Source organism: Nesoenas mayeri (genome assembly GCF_963082525.1).
Source record: "Nesoenas mayeri genome assembly, chromosome: 26".
Classification (NCBI taxonomy): Eukaryota; Metazoa; Chordata; class Aves; order Columbiformes; family Columbidae; genus Nesoenas; species Nesoenas mayeri.
In genome coordinates, this window is record NC_137552.1 from 2,294,316 (window position 1) to 2,311,147 (window position 16,832).

A 16,832-nucleotide genomic window follows, 5' to 3' on the forward strand; every position below is an offset into this window, starting at 1 on the left:
CACCCGGAGCGCTGCGCTGCCCCTTTGCCCGCGTCTGCTCGGCCCCGCTGAGGAGACTCTGGGCACGCCCCCCCTCAGCTGCCAGCGCGACCCGCGACGCACGCCAGAGGGCGCCGGCGAGCCGTGCTCCTATTGGCTCGCATCGCCATCACTCAAGAGGCGAGGGCAGCCCCATTGGTTTGGGCTGGGAGGGGCGGGAAGGCTGAAGCGGGACCCCCTGTCACCCGGGGTCGAATCCTCGCCGCCCGAACGACTCTGCGCACGCGCAGAACGGGACACCGGGGCGTGGCGCCCGTACCCGCGGTGCGCACGCAGGCGGGGCGTGGCGCATGCGTTGTGCGTGCTCCGTTCCAAACCACCGCGGAGCTCCGCGGGGGGGCGGGAGGGAAGGTCCGGTGTGGCGGAGCCTTAACGGTGTGACTGCCGGTACCTGCCGCCCTCCGCTCTCCCGGCTCTTGAGAGCGCCTCCGCGCCGCGCATGTGACCTGTCCCGCCGCGCATGCGCGGAGCTCCCCCCGGCGCGGCGGGGGCGGCGCTGAGGGGAGGCGGCCGGAGCGCGGGCTGAGCGGGGCCGGGCCGGGCCGGGCCGAGCGAGGCGGCGGCGCAAAATGGCGGACAGGTTCTCCCGCTTCAACGAGGACAGGGACTTCCAGGTAACGGCCGCGCCGCGGGGCCGGGCGGGCCCTCAGTGTATCCCGGGGCGGCCGAGCGCCCTCAGGCCGGGGCGGGCCGCTCGTCTCCCCCCACACACCCCGGGGCTTTGTGCGCGGGCCCCGCGGCGGTAACGACACAAAGAGTGGAGCGGGGGGTTCGGGGCTGTCAAGGTGACCCGGGGAGGGGGGGTCGGAACGGCGGCGGTTCCCCAAGCTGAGGGAACCCTCGCAAAAGCGGCGGTTTAATTTAATTTAATTTATTTTAATTTTTTACGGTGTGCGAGGCCGGAGCGGCAGCCCTGTTCACCTGCCCCTCGGCATATGCCAGCGACCCCCCTTGTGGAAAACGCCTTTTCCTTCTCGTACCCCCCCTTACCCGCAACAAAACATTAGTATTTCGCCGTAATTAGCGCCGCTGTTGCTGCTTTAGAGGGGATTTAAATAAACAATGGGAAAATTAACGTTGACTCATTAAGCCTAAACAATGACATTTTGTTTTCTGACTTCAGCCCCAGAGTCTCGAGGTTTAGAAAGAAAAACAAAAGGAGCGAGAATATGAATAAACGCGGCTCGGGAAAGAGCTTTTCATGAGCTTTGTGTGAGCCCCAAGTTGGAATTGTCCTTTTCACCCGAACTCCTGCTTTTCATCTGAAAATCTAGGAGGTTTTTTTTATAGTTGCGGAGCTTGCGTAACTCGACTTCATGTAGCATCAAGGTCCAGTGGTGTTAGGACATCCAGTAGTAATTCATTTGTGTTGTTCCTTTGGGATGTTTGACGGGATATACGCTTTGTAAGTCAGTATTAAACTGTGTTAGAAATACATGAAAGTATACGTATCGGCGTGGTTGTCTGCACTATTTACCTTATTTTATCTGTGGACTGTAGCTTTGGCTTCCTAACGCAGCCCAACACACGGGCTGGTTTGCATCGTTTGTTTCCTTAAATGAAGGACCAAGTTGTAATTAATAGTGAAATGGTCTGATTAGGGTTTGAAGTTCCTGTTTCAGGAAGTGGAGGGAGCCAGATCTGGGGTTTGAAAAGACGTTTCTGGTGACAGGGAACCTAAGACAAGTCGAGGACTGCGGGATGTACCCAAGAAAGCAGTAAACTCTCAAGTCGCGTGTTGCAGAACTTGTTCACATGTGCTTTTTGCTCCATTTCCTTGTTGTCCCTTTGCAAGAAAAATAATTGTAGCAGTAAAACCTGTTACTGTGTCATTGCTCTGGTCATGCGGGGAGAATGTGTAGTGATGTCAGGGAGGAAACCGGGCTCCATTACCCGATGCTGAAATCTTAAAAGCTGCCGAGCGTGCTCGGAAACAAGAACCCGGTCACAACCCTGTTTTCTCTTGACTTAAAGAAAGGGCACTGTTTTTAATTGGGACTTTATCTGTGCCTAATATCAGCCTTTCATTATCTTTTCCATGGACTAGAGCAATAAAGAAGTTAGGGTTTGTTTTTATAGTAGGGTAACTTCTTTCTTTTCTCTCTGCAAATCTGCCGGTGAGAAGACATTTTATTTTGTGTGCAAACCCTTCCGTTGAGGGAAAAGGAGAATCGGTCCCCTGGGAAAAAGTGTTTCGTTATGACCACGATGAGCTACAAATAACTGATGATAGGCAGGCAGGGCCCAACAGTTTTTCTGGAGTATGTTGGCTTTTTGAACCTTAGTTTTCCTTCTTCATCAAAATCCTTTTCGGAGATTTTTAACTTTTTATCTCTTGATTTATATGGAGGTCACTTGAGACATAACATGGGTATGGAATAAAGGACCTGGCTCCCTATGCTGAGTTTGCAGGGCAGTTGTGACCGTTGGTAACAATCTACACAGCTTTTGATCATCTGTCTAAAATACTGGTCTCAGAAACGATGACAAAAATAAGACGGTTAGTGTGAAGTCACAAATTTGTATGTAGGCTTCCTTTGTAGGAGTGTTTCTGTCGGTGTTAAAAATGCATTTCTAGCAATTTTAATTCTGAGCTTCGGCAGGTGAAATTTCTGTCTTTTGATTCAGGATGACTACAAACGTGACCCCACGTTACTGCGAGTTTGAGACGCGAGTGGGGACGACAAAAGGGAGACGATGCTCTAAAATTCTGCGACTTGAAGCGAGGATGGACACGGCAAGGGGGAGGGAGGATGTAGAGATCCCTTGGGTTTCGTCCTTGGATGATCTACTTGTGATCTCCTCGGTGGAGTGGAAGGATACGTTACCCGAGAGAGAGAGAGAGAGGAGGAGAAACAAAAGGTCAGGAAGAAAGTGTATGGGTCAAAGGAACCTTTTAGCTGTTTGGAATAAAGGCAAATGCCTTGGGATTAGTGATGTGGCTAATGGAAGAGAGTCTGGATTAGAAAAAAGAAATATTAGAGTCGTCTTTATTGTTATCAGCCTTCTTTTGGGAAAGAAACTTGAAAGCTTCTGGGTATGGGAAGATTAGTTTGGCCAGAGGGTGAGTTGAGCAGGGGAGAGATGGGGTCAACAGAGGTGATATTCAGATTTCTGAGCTTCTGATATGCTGGGGAGAAGTGGATTAAAGGTGTGAGAGCTACCCAGAGCTGTTCTTTGCTGCGCCTGACTAAAGGAACCGCGGTGCCATCGGGGAAGTCAGGAATGGAAACACATGGGAAATTGGTTTGGGAAGGAAAGGACCTGAAGCAGCCAAGAAAAAGAAGGTATGAGTGGTGTGAAGCGCGTGAAAAGGTGATGAGGGGACAAGGATTGTTGAGCAGAGGGGACAAGTGAGGACTGGAGGAATAAGAGGGATGAGAGACCTTCCCGTAGCTGCAGCTGAATTGGTGTGAGGGGTATAAAGCTGCTGAGGAGATGGAGACACTACACTGGGGTTATAAGCAGCGCTGTGGAAAAGAGGTGCTAGTAGAAGGATAAAAAGTCAGATATCCCTCAGGATAAAGATCGTGGTGTGGAGCGGGAGGAGAAAGATTACGCACTCCAAAACCATTATTCCAAGTCCTCTCTGTGGTGGGGTGGGAGGAACCTCAAAGCTAAGGATGCTTTGAAAGTTGAAATTGCCAAAGGAGCAGCAAATGGCATTGGGGGTGTTGCCACAGTGAGGTGATTAAGCGGCTTTGGGTTGGTTTTTTTATAGGATTGTCTTGCTTCTGCTGTGCTGTGCAGCTTCAGAAGCCGCACAAAGGGCGTACGTAGATCCTCTTTTTGTTGTGTGTTCCCAAACCTCAGAAAGCCGAAGGGAAAGCCCCTGGTGGTGACTGTATTTTGCAGGTGCTGAACTTGAGGGCAGCTCCAGCGACCAGAGCAGCACAGGTTTTAGTCAGTGAAATGAATTACTGAAGGAGGACAGATATTCCTGATCTTCTTTCCTCTTTCTCGGCTCTGAAATTGTCAGTTAAGCCTGCTGGATGGCTTACCCCAAAGAAATCCCAGCCTCTTTCCTTTTCCCATTACAGGAAGGGTTATTTTTGAGTGGGCCGCTGACAAGTTTAGTCCTTTGGGTAAAAGATCGTGCTACGTTATCTGTCACTTGTCTGCCGTCTCCTTGACTGACTGCCTTCCCCCCGGCCCAGACAGCCTTGTGAACCGCTGGAACTTCAAGTAATTACGAACAGAAGCTGTCAGCTACGCTAACGGAGTATTTTAAAAGCATTGCTGAAAGCTGTGTGAATACACGAGGCTGCTGCAATAAGTGAATGTATTTTTAGTGTTACTTTTGTAATTGCAATAATCTTATTCTTTAGATTAACTCTACTGAACTCAAAAAATGCTGTGGATGTCTCCATGTCACTGAAATCCAGTGGAGCTCCCAGTTACTCACAGATGTTGCGAAAATGTTTTCTTGCTCTATCTTTCTCCTTCCCATTGTTGAAGCAGAAATATTACGAGCCATATGTGTATATGTGTACAATAATTTCCTCTTCCTACGTACATTGCACTTATTTGCATCATTAGCCAGACGGAACACAAACTGTTCTGTCTCTTGTTTTTTTTTTTTAGTTTGTTGTATAGTCTGTGTAATCAAATAACACTTCCACCGAGCACAAATGCCTGGTTTACTAAACTGGGTTGAAACGTGGCCAGTCTGAACCTCAGTTCTTGCTTATGCCAAGAAAATCGGTTGGTTTTTCCCCCCGCAAAAGGATTGAAGAGCTGACTGAGCGCGTCGCTGTTATGGCTGCTCTGTGCCCATGGCGTGGGGATTTGATGCTCTTTAATTGGCAGAATGTCAGGGATAAAGTTTGTTCCCAAGCAGCTTAGGCCGTCCGGCTTAGCCGACACCTGGGCCGACAGCGTGGAGTTTTAAAACCCGTCCTTTTAACGAGCGCATGTTGTCGGTGGCTTCAATTAACGTCTTAGGTGCTGCCTACGCCAAAGGTGTTTGATTTTTACATCCTTCAGCCGGCCCTGGCTGCTTGTGGCTTATGTGGCAAAGTAAGCTGATGGCTTTTCTCTGTGCTGCAAGGAAATGAAGTCATTATCTTTTACCTAGTTTTACTAATTGGAAGAAGAAAACGTTACCATATGGATGCGAAGGAAGGAATAGGACTGGAGTAGCTATGATATTCTGGCTTTCTAACCGATACAAGATCCTCGTGTGTGAATTTGCCTTTGACAAATGTAGTTGAGAGCGCAGCAGGAGGGAGCCCGTTCAATGGCACCTTTTCTTGCTTAAGCATTCATCTTAGATTTTCTACAATCTATTATTATTGCTTGGAGAGCCTTGTTTATCATTAGATTAATGTTAAATATCTGGCACGGGCACAGCACAGGAGGGTCGCTGCTCTATCTCTTTGACAAGACTTGCTGACCTCTCAGTTGACATCAGAACTGTGAATTTTGAGGGTTTCTTTTCCTGTAAGAGGAAGGAAAATGCATTAAGAAGTAGATCAAATAGCATCAGAGCCAATTTTAGAAAATCACAGGAGAATCTGCACTTGAGTATGAATTTTTGGAACTCATGTGGTAAGTTAATTTTACATAGCCCTTCTTCCCTGCCTTGGTTGTACTTCTCCCTGCTCTGTGTTTTGTCACTTCTCACGCAGCGATGTTCTCGATTGCCGTGAGCAACCAGATAGGGAAGGAAACACTCGATTCTGCAGTTCCACAAACCAAATCGCAGCTTCTTCTGAGTCACCCCCTCCCAGACAGCGCAAACCTCTCCTAACACCCACTGCGTTCATCCCAGCAAAAAGCACTATTATGGTTATTAGCCAACATTTCCTCACTTGACATATGTTTTCTTTCTCTTTAAACCCGTAGTAATTCTTTGTACTTTCCCCCTTCAAGCAGCTCCACGAGTGATTAATTCGTTTGAGGCTTTAGCCATTCACGGTTTTGAAGCCAGAAGTTGATCCTAGGATATCTGCTCTAAAATCCAGGTATCGCTTACCCTTCAGTTTCCATCATTTGACCCAGTTTTGAGTCCAGGAATTAACACTTGCCCACAGAATATCATGATAACAAACACTTTCCTTTATAGCTTGTTCTGATAGTTTGGCCACTGAAGGCTGTATTGTCCTTTGTTTTTCTCCTAGGTTTCTATATTTTCAGGTTCTAGCTGTTGTTTCTTATGTCCTTCTCTGCTGTGCCGAAGCGCACATTAGTGCACTGTCTTCTGTGATGTGAGGGTGTATATAACATTTGTGTCTTAGTTGAGACTCTTTTGAGAACCTTAACGCTCTGATCTCTGAATTAACTGAGTTATCACGGGACCTTTTGTCTTTCCCTTTGCGTCGTTATGGTTTTCTGCACCTTCATTTTCCACATTTGTGACTAGAACACTTAGTGGGGTCTAGAGTAGACTATCAGTATAATGTACAGACATAAACATCTTCTTTATTACTTTATTCTTATTCAGCATTCGTTGATGGGACTGTATTTTCATCCTTTTTGCTACCGTGTTGCATGAAGTGGTTTTAACTGGGATTTCTCCTGCCTGCAGGTGTGTTTGCTCAGGGCTCTGTGAAAACAGACTTTGCTTAGCGAGCTCAGCCCGCTTTTAAACGGGTCAGATTGCTCTGGACAAACACACTGCCCACGTTATATTTTACTGTTCGTTGGGCTTCATGAGCCCCAAACGCAGTCGGTGGTTGTGCTTTTCCCCCCCTCTGATCATTGATAAAGATGTTGAACGGTGCCAAGTGTCGTGGAATGAGTTTGAATGCAGTTAACGTGCTCCTGAGTGAGGTTTTCGGTAGCGTTTTGGTTTAGAAACAATCCTTTATAAAGTTAAACAGCGTATTAAGAAGGAAAAGAAAAGGAAGAAAGACCATACTACACAAACTTGGAAGTTTGTGGCAGTAAATAAATTATACCATAGGTAATAAATAACCATAAGACATGAAATTGTTCTCGTTTGGTGCCAAGGTATGCAAGGCAGAGTGAAGGGGATGTGCGCTGGCTTCCGCTCCTTGTACGAGCTGCTTATCTCTGACTGTTGAACATGTTTTTAATTGCACAGCTCTAACGAGGTATTTATGTGCACATTTTCCTGGTTTTAAGCTCTTGACCGATGAGTAATATTGAATGTGTTCTAGTGGGTGTTGTTTCTCAGCGTTTTTGGATTTAACGCTTAGAGTTTTGCCATCAAAATGAACTTTTAGTTTGGTAAACAAGGTGCCCTCAGCTTCTCAACCTGCAATTACAAGGTGCTTCTTTCAAGAGGTGCCAATTTAAATTGGTATCCAAATTTTAAGTGATTGCTTTTGTTGTATTGACTTGAGAGGATTTTCGCTTTAAGTGCTCTCTAAATAATTGATGCGTGTGTTTGCCTACAATGAGGTTCTGCTGCAGCTTTCACAAGATGTTGACTGTAAATATTAAGCTGTTTCAGGGAGTGTGAAGATGTGCAGTGTCCGTACTTATTGCTTATTTACGGGAAAGGGACTGGAAAAGCCATTTATAACGTGCGGAAGGCTCTGAAAACGCTGTTTGTGAATGTGTTACCTCTGTGTTGCTAGGAAAGGATAACTGATTTTATTATATTTTTGTTTCTTTAGAGTCACTGCAGGGAACAACAGGAAAAAAGGATGATTTTGTTCTGGAAGCATTAAAAAGGCTTTCCAGGTACCAGCACAAAGTTGCGTTGTGTTGCTTTTTATGGCTTTAAGAAACCCCACGGCCTTTAAAATTATCCAAGGAACCTTCCAGTGCGAGTGGGGTTGCATGGAATCATCTTCTAGGTGCATATTGGTTATAAAAATGTCTTTTCTTCTGGGTGTGTAATGAATATTCAAGCAAGCGATGCTTTGCTGGAGTTGTTTTTGAATCCTCTGGGTGGATTTCTAGACATCACCACGGTTGTCTGCATCAATTACGTTTTGGAGATCTTCCATCCTATGGAGTCATCAGGCTTAAAAGGGCAGCATCAATTACTGGCTGAGACTCTCAGGGTCTTGTGTGGATCGAGTGGGGAAACTCGAAGCCTCTCTACGTTTTGATTGTGTGTAATAAGTGGTGGATTAGTTGTGGTGAGCTGGATCTGGTTTTAACACCCTGTGCTGGGAGCCATTGGGAAAAGCCAATGGGTGTTGAGGTGCCTTGTCACAGAATCCCAGAATGTCAGGGATTGGAAGGGCCCTGGAAAGCTCATCCAGTGCAATCCCCCCATGGAGCAGGAACACCCAGATGAGGTTACACAGGAAGGTGTCCAGGCAGGTTGGAATGTCTGCACAGAAGGAGACTCCACAACCCCCCTGGGCAGCCTGGGCCAGGCTCTGCCACCCTCACCCCCAACAAGTTTCTTCTCATCTTTAAGTGGAACCTCCTGTGTTCCAGTTTGCACCCATTGCCCCTTGTCCTGTCCCTGGTTGTCACCAGCAGAGCCTGGCTCCATCCTCCTGACACTGCCCCTTTCCATCTTGATCCCCAGGAATGAGTCCCCCCTCAGTGTCCTCTTGTCCAGCTCCAGAGCCCCAGCTCCCTCAGCCTTTCCTCACACGGGAGATGCTCCACTCCCTGCAGCATCTTGGTGGCTGCGCTGGACTCTCTGCAGCAGTTCCCTGTCCTGCTGGAACTGAGGGGCCACAGCTGGACACAAGATTCCAGATGTTGTCCTCCTAAAGGTCTCGGAACTGCTCAACCTCTTCCTTTAAAAAAAGAAAGTTTTGAATTTAATAGGATATTTGCTTCTGGAATCACTGAGTCTTTAACAGTCTTAAAAGCTGTGGCTTTATCTACACTAGAAAATGGCCTTTTTTGTGGCTCCTCATTTCTCGTTTTAGATATTCCCAGTGTCTGTGCTGCTGGTTTACAGCCTGACGCCCTCAGAGCTTTAGGAATGGGGACTGGGCTTAGTTAAGTGTTTTAAAGTGACACTTGTGGGTAACAACCCTGAATTTAATGGCTTGACTTAATATTTTTGGGAGTTTAAGGTTTATTGATTGAATTGATGGATGAATAGAATATACACAAGTGGTGCTGATCCGCTTGACTGTTTTAAAATTTCTAAAGTGCAATAGAAACGTTGCTTTTTTTGAGGCTTTTCCTGAGACTCTACCAGCACAAAACGAGTTTTTGAAGATGCGAGGAGCCCGGCGTGCTCGTTTCAAGTGCGGTTAAGCAATCATCACCACGCTGCCAAATAACGATGGTGAGCAGAGCGACTCTTCTCCGCAAAATTGCTTCCTTCAGATTGTTATCTGCAACACCACAGGAACACGCGTTTCTGTGCGCCTTCCTAAGCTGAGCTTAAAATTCAGTGTGGACATATTATAAATAGAAAGTTTCTACTTTGCCATCTCAGCAGCTGCATTCTGCGTGTTCCCTCCCCACTCATGGCTTGTTTAGTGCTCTTAGGCATAGAGATTTAGGCTGGATTATTTTCTTAATTTACTCCATTGGCACCATTTAAGGCGTCATCCCTATGACTTGTGAACCAGGCAGCGTTTTGCCCAGTTATTCTCATTCTATAATCTTCCTATCCGACTTGTTTTTTGTAGTTTACATCATCTTCTTTCGTGTTAATAATAACACTGGTGGAACTGAGCTCCCTTGTTGAGCGGGAGCTGAAAGGACAGCTGAATGGAAGCATTCTGAAAGAAACCCACGGCTTTCCCGGCTCCTTTATGCTGCTCCTTTGTCGCCTGGCGCTGCGTTTTGAGGTTCGGCCTCACCGCTGAAATGTAAAACCACCGCATTTACTTCTGCTGAAATAATACATGGGTAACTTCAGGGCCGGGCATCAAAGAAACCGCTAATTCCCGTCAGGAATGGGCACTATATGGATGTATTCTGCAAGCTGACATCTTAATATCCTCAGTGTTTGGACAGATTGGAAAGAGCAGCCCAGTAATTAATATCCAGGGAGGTCTTTGCCTCGGAGTCCTCAAAGTGACTCATCGTTCTCTCCTCCTTGTGCTGCTGATGCTGGAGGTGATTTGGTGTCTGGTTTGGATACACCCTATTGGGGAGGGGGGAGAGGGAAGGACAGAGCATATTTTGCTTCCATCTTGTAGTTGTAAAGGTATTTTCAAAAGGTTGTTTTTCTCCCCTCATCATATCTGTGTGTTGTTAGGTACTTTATCTTTGCCCGCCTTCGTGAAAAGGTGCCTTGTGGAGGGGCGAAAATTACTTCTATGATACTAAACTTACTCTGATAAATGAGCTTAAATCAAAAATTCATTGGACTTGCCTTGAGTCATTTATTGGCAACAATTCTTGCCAGTAAAGATTTTGGGATGAAAGTGTGATTAAGCTTTTAATTTTATTTTAATTATTCTGACTGGCTCTGTCTGTTACAATGTTTGGGACCTTATAAGTGAGAAATAAACAGCAGTATTTTCCCCCTCAGGTATTTAATTTGACTTGATTCAGGAAATTCAGTGACGCTGCTACATTTAATCTCAGCCAAAATGACATTTATTGGGCCAGAGCTCTGAAGTATTTACAGCCCAAATAAGGGAGAATAAAAGCCCGCACGGAGGCAGCTTTTGTTAGTTTATTTTTCAAGGCTGTATTTATAACTCGGTGGTTAAATGTGTGAGGGCTCTGAGGCGCGAGGAGTTTCACGCAAGGATCAAACAATGGGAAAGTGGAGGAGAGAGGAGACGTGTGACTGTGAGTAACCAAAATGGGTAACGAGCCAAAATTCAGGTGGTACCACCCCAAAAATTACAGGACGCAAACGTATTTACTCCTGGAGATGAATGCAACAAGGAAATGAAATGGCGTGTGTGCTGTATAATAGGCAACATTTAGATATTGAATGATTCTCCTTGTTGCTCATCCAAGTATTAAAATATATTGAATTTCAGGATGCTTGTAGTGAAGCACCGAGCGTTGGAGCACTTGCTGTGGCACAAAGTGATAGCAATAAATGATGCTTAAGTGGAAGCCTCTTATTTGCTCTGCTCTTTTAGGATGGAGGCAGCATCTGCAAGAAAATGATGCAAACAGTGGAACACGGCTTGTTTTGCAAAGCAGAAATGAGGAATCCTGATATAGGGGGCAGAGGGAGAAGGGAACCACCTTCAGCCCCAAAATCCTCATCTACAGGAATAGGAGGAAACACTGTTGTCAGTGAACCAGGCCAGGGTTTTACTATATTTTTATGATAATCATACAGGGAAGAATGTTTGGAAATAGGTTTTGAATGCAGCTGCTGTTTTATGGTCTGGTATCCATTTTGGAGAGATTAAATTCATTACTTCAAGGTCTCCTCTGAAGAGGAAAACATCCCTCAAGTCTGCAGAAGACACAGATCCAAATCATTAAAATGCAGTCTCTGCTTACGGTTTGTGTTTGCCAAAAATGTAGTTTATTCTCAATAGATTCACCACTTAGCGTTTAATTAATTGTTCGACTGAAATGTTAAAGCATTTTGTGTTCCTCTGATTCATTGACTTAAGACACAGCAAACCAGAAATGTTACATGGACCCATGTGACGTGCCAGGTGGAAGGACTGGAAAAGAAGGAAAAACAGATGGAATTCCCCAAAACTTGTTCCTTAGGGATGAGATAAAGCGAAGGGACAGACTGTGCCGCCTCCAGCTCCTCAGGTCTGTGATCACCACGGGGTCTCAGCATCGCTTGGCGATCTGCTCGTCCTGCCCCTACAACCGAGACCAGTTCTTCTCCTTGCTCATCAGGCACCATCAAGCTGAACACACTCAAAACTTTGACCTTGATATGACTGTTGGATCATCCTCTTGTTTTTTTGCAGGGTGAGCTGCTTTGTGCTGGAAGGAAATGTTTTGCTTTATCATTTAAGTATTGATACAGAAAGAACCATCGCCATGATGAGTATCGATTTGTTTGATGCCTTAAGTCATCAAGTCTATAACAATCCATTTTTTAATCCAGCGAGCACTTTCTCAGCATCCTACTGGGGCTTCTTCCCTCTGCTTGGGTGATGTTTGTGTACCCGGGAATTCAGGTGATGGAAGCACCTTGTCTCTTTTGAAAGCTCTAATATTAGTATTGCCGTTATTTGTGAAAACAAGCAACCTGACCCCACGCCCATTAACCAGTAACGATAAACCCAAAGTAGATAAAAAGTGGATAACAAAACCCAAAATGTATCAAGTAAAACCCCCAAATATATCAATATACAAAGTGACCCCCCCAAATATATCAATATCTAAAATAAGCTATCCAAATATATCAGTATCCAAAGTAAACCCCCCCAATATATCAATATCCAAAGTAACCCCTTCCCAATATATCAGTATCCAAAGTAAACCCCCCCAATATATCAGTATCCAAAGTCAACTCCCCCAATATATCAGTATCCAAAGTCAACCCCCCCAATATATCAGTATCCAAAGTAAACCCCCCCAATATATCAATATCCAAAGTAACCCCCCCCATATATCAGTATCCAAAGTAAACCCCCCCAATATATCAATATCCAAAGTAACCCCTTCCCAATATATCAGTATCCAAAGTAAACCCCCCCAATATATCAGTATCCAAAGTCAACTCCCCCAATATATCAGTATCCAAAGTCAACCCCCCCAATATATCAGTATCCAAAGTAAACCCCCCCAATATATCAATATCCAAAGTAACCCCCCCCATATATCAGTATCCAAAGTAAACCCCCCCAATATATCAGTATCCAAAGTAAACCCCCAGATACATCAGTATCCAAAGTACCCCCCCCCCCCCAGATACATCAGTATCCAAAGTAACCCCCTCCAACACATCAGTATCCAAAGTAACCCCCTCCAACACATCAGTATCCAAAGTAACCCCCTCCAACACATCAGTATCCAAAGTAACCCCCTCCAACACATCAGTATCCAAAGTAACCCCCTCCAACACATCAGTATCCAAAGTAACCCCCTCCAACACATCAGTATCCAAAGTAACCCCCTCCAACACATCAGTATCCAAAGTAACCCCCTCCAACACATCAGTATCCAAAGTAACTCCCCCCAACACATCAGTATCCAAAGTAACTCCCCCCAAACACATCAGTATCCAAAGTACCCCCCCAAATAAATCAGTATCTAAAGTACCCCCCCCCCCAAAAATATTAATATCTAAAATAAGCCCCCCAAATAGATCAATGTCCAAAGTAACCCCCCATGTATTAAGGTGGATGACAGTGGGATCATTAGAGCGAGTGACTTTATTTCCTTCCTGACTTGCTGCATTTGGCTGCGCCACAGGGACTGTTCAGCCCTTCTTGGGCTGTTTCTTGAAGACAATGACATTTTTAAGCCCAGACAAATGGAGTAATAAAGCCCCAAACTGGACCCGACCCTCGCCTGTGCAAAAACCGCTTGAACCGCCTTGGCGGGCAGAAGTATTTTGCCAGCTCCAGGTAATTCAGTTGGCATTTTCCGAGCCATCTGCAGGCAGGAAATCACGTGGTGGCATGCGGAGCCGGGGAAGGATGTCTTTGTTTTTGCTGAGAGTCTTTGAAGTGTTAACTCAATGTTATACAGGTTTAATTTGAAATACAAAATTTTAGGCGTGTGGTTTCGCTCGTCACGTTCATTAACGGCGTGTGCATCCTTGAGTGCTTTTTCTCCTGGGCGCTAATTTGGTTTTTTGGGACGCTGGGCTGCGTCCTTTGTGCACTTTTCCTGCTCTCAGCTCCCTGACTTCCCAGCACACACACATATACAATCTTTACATTACCCCTCTCCAAGAATTGCTTATTTTAAGCAGCTCAACGACCACATACGCACGGTAGGTTTGCCATCAGCTCGCTCCTTGAAGGCCATCCAAAAACACTGCGCCGGAGCCGATCGCTGCCTGCACATCAACCCCCAAATTCGCTTTGGAGAGGCCATGGGAAAGCAAAGCGCTGGGAGCGGAGTGGGAATTACGGCGCGGACAGGAGATGATGGACGGGCCACCGGCATCAAAGCACGTTCTCTTGGCAACAGGGTATTTTGTCAAGATGGTCTTTTGCAGATTTGCATCACTGGATATGAACGCTCGTTCCAGAGGATTTTTGGAGGCTGGTGCCTGGTTTGTAAAACTCTGAGGCACTTCGTTACGACTCTGATTTGCTCTTTGGTGGGCTGGCTTTCATTAAAATTCTTGCAGAAGGGCAAGTTGGTAGAAGGGAGGAGATGACAGCGTGTTGCTCTTGGCAGCGGTTCGAGGTGTTTCTGCTCAAAGTGCCTGCGGAGCGGGGATGCAAATCAAACCCGTCAGGTGCTTGGTGTTTGTTTGAAGGGTTTTGGTGACACCGCGGGCCCTGGGACAGGGATGGGGGTGCTGCGACACCAAACAGTGCCCATGGAAACTAGGGGACCCCACTCAAATAACCCCCTTGGGTGCCTTTTGCGCTAATGTCATCTCCAGTTTGCTTTTGCATGTGAAAGTCAGATTATTATCCTTTGCAGGTCTGTGCCAGCGACAGTGGATGTCCGTGCTACACCACGGGCCTGTCGAACGGCCAAAAGCGCTTCACCACATTTGCAATTTCAGGAATTTGAGGTTTCGGAAACCTCTGAAATTATAAGAGAGATGTTTTTTTTTCCTGAAACAATCTTTCGCACTGATGGCGATCCAGCACCACTAGTTATTTTGGAGGAATAACCACCCGCCTTCCCAGCTCCTGAGCCCTGTACACTTGGCAAAAAGCTTGGAAAAATGGGATTTTGCTGCTGGCTGCTTGAGGAAGGTTTGGCTCTGGTGGTGTATGATCTGATATCTCAGGGACATGGGTTAGTGCTGGAGTTGGGTTACGCTTGGACTTGATCATCCTGAGGGTCTTTTCCAATCAAAATGATTCTGTATTACTGCAGGCTGGGCACACCACACTTTGATGACAATCCTATTTCATTTTTCTCTCTACTTTAATTATGATACATGACCAGATTGTCCGACTGAAGGTGGAGATCGCTCTGGGAGCATAAAGAAGCGATGTGCTTGGATTTATTATTCTTTGTAGCGTTTCCTTGCTGTATATACACATAGTTATTCGCACGCTTTCCTGTGTATCTCTTGGTCTGTCGTTCCTCAAACATATTCCTCAGGTTTCTCATATTTTTTGTGCAGCTGTTTGAGCTCACAAATATTTTAACCTGCTATGTCTGGAATAAGTTCCGCGTGTGCGTTCTCGGTGACGACATCGTGCTTGTGTGGCCGCTCGGGGCGGCGCTAAAATGGCTCTTTTTGCGTCTTGGAGGATCGTTTCCAGCCTGCAAACAAGCACTGTGGGCACAGGGAGAGGATTGATTTGGTACCAACGTGGGGTTTTGTTGATTTAAGATGCATGGAATTCCGTGTACGCCTCACACCATCTGGATTTGCTTCTGCCAGGTGTGGTGGTGGAGTTGCTCTTTATGTGAGAGAGCAACTACAGTGTATTGAGTACTGTCCGGGCACGGATGAGGAGCGAGTTGGGAGTCTGTGGGTGAAAGATAAGGGGCAGGCTGGCAAGGGTGATACCCCATCATCTTTGCCAAGTCTTGGGAAACGGGAGAGGTGCCTGAGGACTGGAGGAAAGCAAATGTCACTCCAGTCTTCAAAAAGGGCAGGAAGGAGGAGCCGGGTAACTCTAGACCGGTCAGCCTCACCTCCATCCCTGGGAAACTGATGGAACAACTTGTCCTTGGTGCCATCTCAAGGCATATCAGGGATGGGAGGGTCATTGGGGGCAGTCAACATGGCTTCACCAAGGGGAAGTCGTGCTTGACCAACCTCATTGACTTTGGTGAGGACATAATAAGATGGATGGATGATGGCAGAGCGGTGGACGTGATCTGCCTTGACTTGAGTGAGGCATTGACACAGTCTGCACAGCATCCTCGCAGCTGAACTGAGGGAGTGTGGTCTGGATGAGCGGGGAGTGAGGTGACTGAACTGGTGAAGGGAAGAAGCCAGAGAGTCGTGGTCAATGGGGCAGAGTCCAGCTGAGGCCTGTATCCAGTGCAGTGCCTCAGGGGCAGTGCTGGGGCCAGTATTATTCATTGTATTCATCAATTATTTGGACAAGGGAATAATACTGACTGTCAGCAAGTTTGCTGGTGACACCAAGCTGGGAGGAGTGGGTGACACTGGAAGCTGTGCTGCCATCAGAGACCTGGACAGGCTGGAGAGTTGGGCAGGGAAAAATGTAATGAAATAGAACAAGGGCAAGTGTAGAGTCTTGAATCTGGGCAGGAACAGCCCCAAGTTCCAGTGTAAGTTGGGGAATGAGCTGTTGGAGAGCAGCGTAGGGGAAAGGGAGCTGGGGGTCCTGGGGACAGCAGGGTGAGCATGAGCCAGCACTGGGCCCTTGTGGCCAGGAAGCCAATGGGACCTGGGGTGGGTTAGAAGGGGGTGGTCAGTAGGTCAGAGAGGTTCTCCTGCCCCTCTGCTCTGCCCTGGGGAGACCACACCTGCAATCTTGTGTCCAGCTGTGGCCCCTCAGTTCCAGCAGGACAGGGAACTGCTGCAGAGAGTCCAGCGCAGCCACCAAGATGCTGCAGGGAGTGGAGCATCTCCCTGTGAGGAAAGGCTGAGGGAGCTGGGGCTCTGGAGCTGGACAAGAGGACACTGAGGGGGGACTCATTGCTGGGGATCAAGATGGAAAGGGGCAGTGTCAGGAGGATGGAGCCAGGCTCTGCTGGTGACAACCAGGGACAGGACAAGGGGCAATGGTGCAAACTGGAACACAGGAGGTTACACTTAAATTTGAGAAGCAACTTGTTGGGGGTGAGGGTGGCAGAGCCTGGCCCAGGCTGCCCAGGGGGGTTGTGGAGTCTCCTTCTGTGCAGACATTCCAACCCGCCTGGACACCTTCCTGTGTAACCTC

The 16,832-nt window shown here is 46.9% G+C and overlaps 1 protein-coding gene across 1 annotated transcript in view; it reads left to right on the forward strand.

Annotated features, from left to right (window-relative positions):
- Positions 1–550: 550 nt before the first annotated feature.
- Positions 551–16,832, forward strand: part of GPATCH8 (G-patch domain containing 8) — a 49,377-nt gene continuing 33,095 nt past the window's right edge. The window contains exon 1 of the mRNA XM_080359999.1: positions 551–653. Coding sequence (XP_080216125.1) covers positions 609–653 — 45 coding nt within the window. The 5' untranslated portion in view covers positions 551–608. The remainder of the gene's footprint in view (positions 654–16,832) is intronic.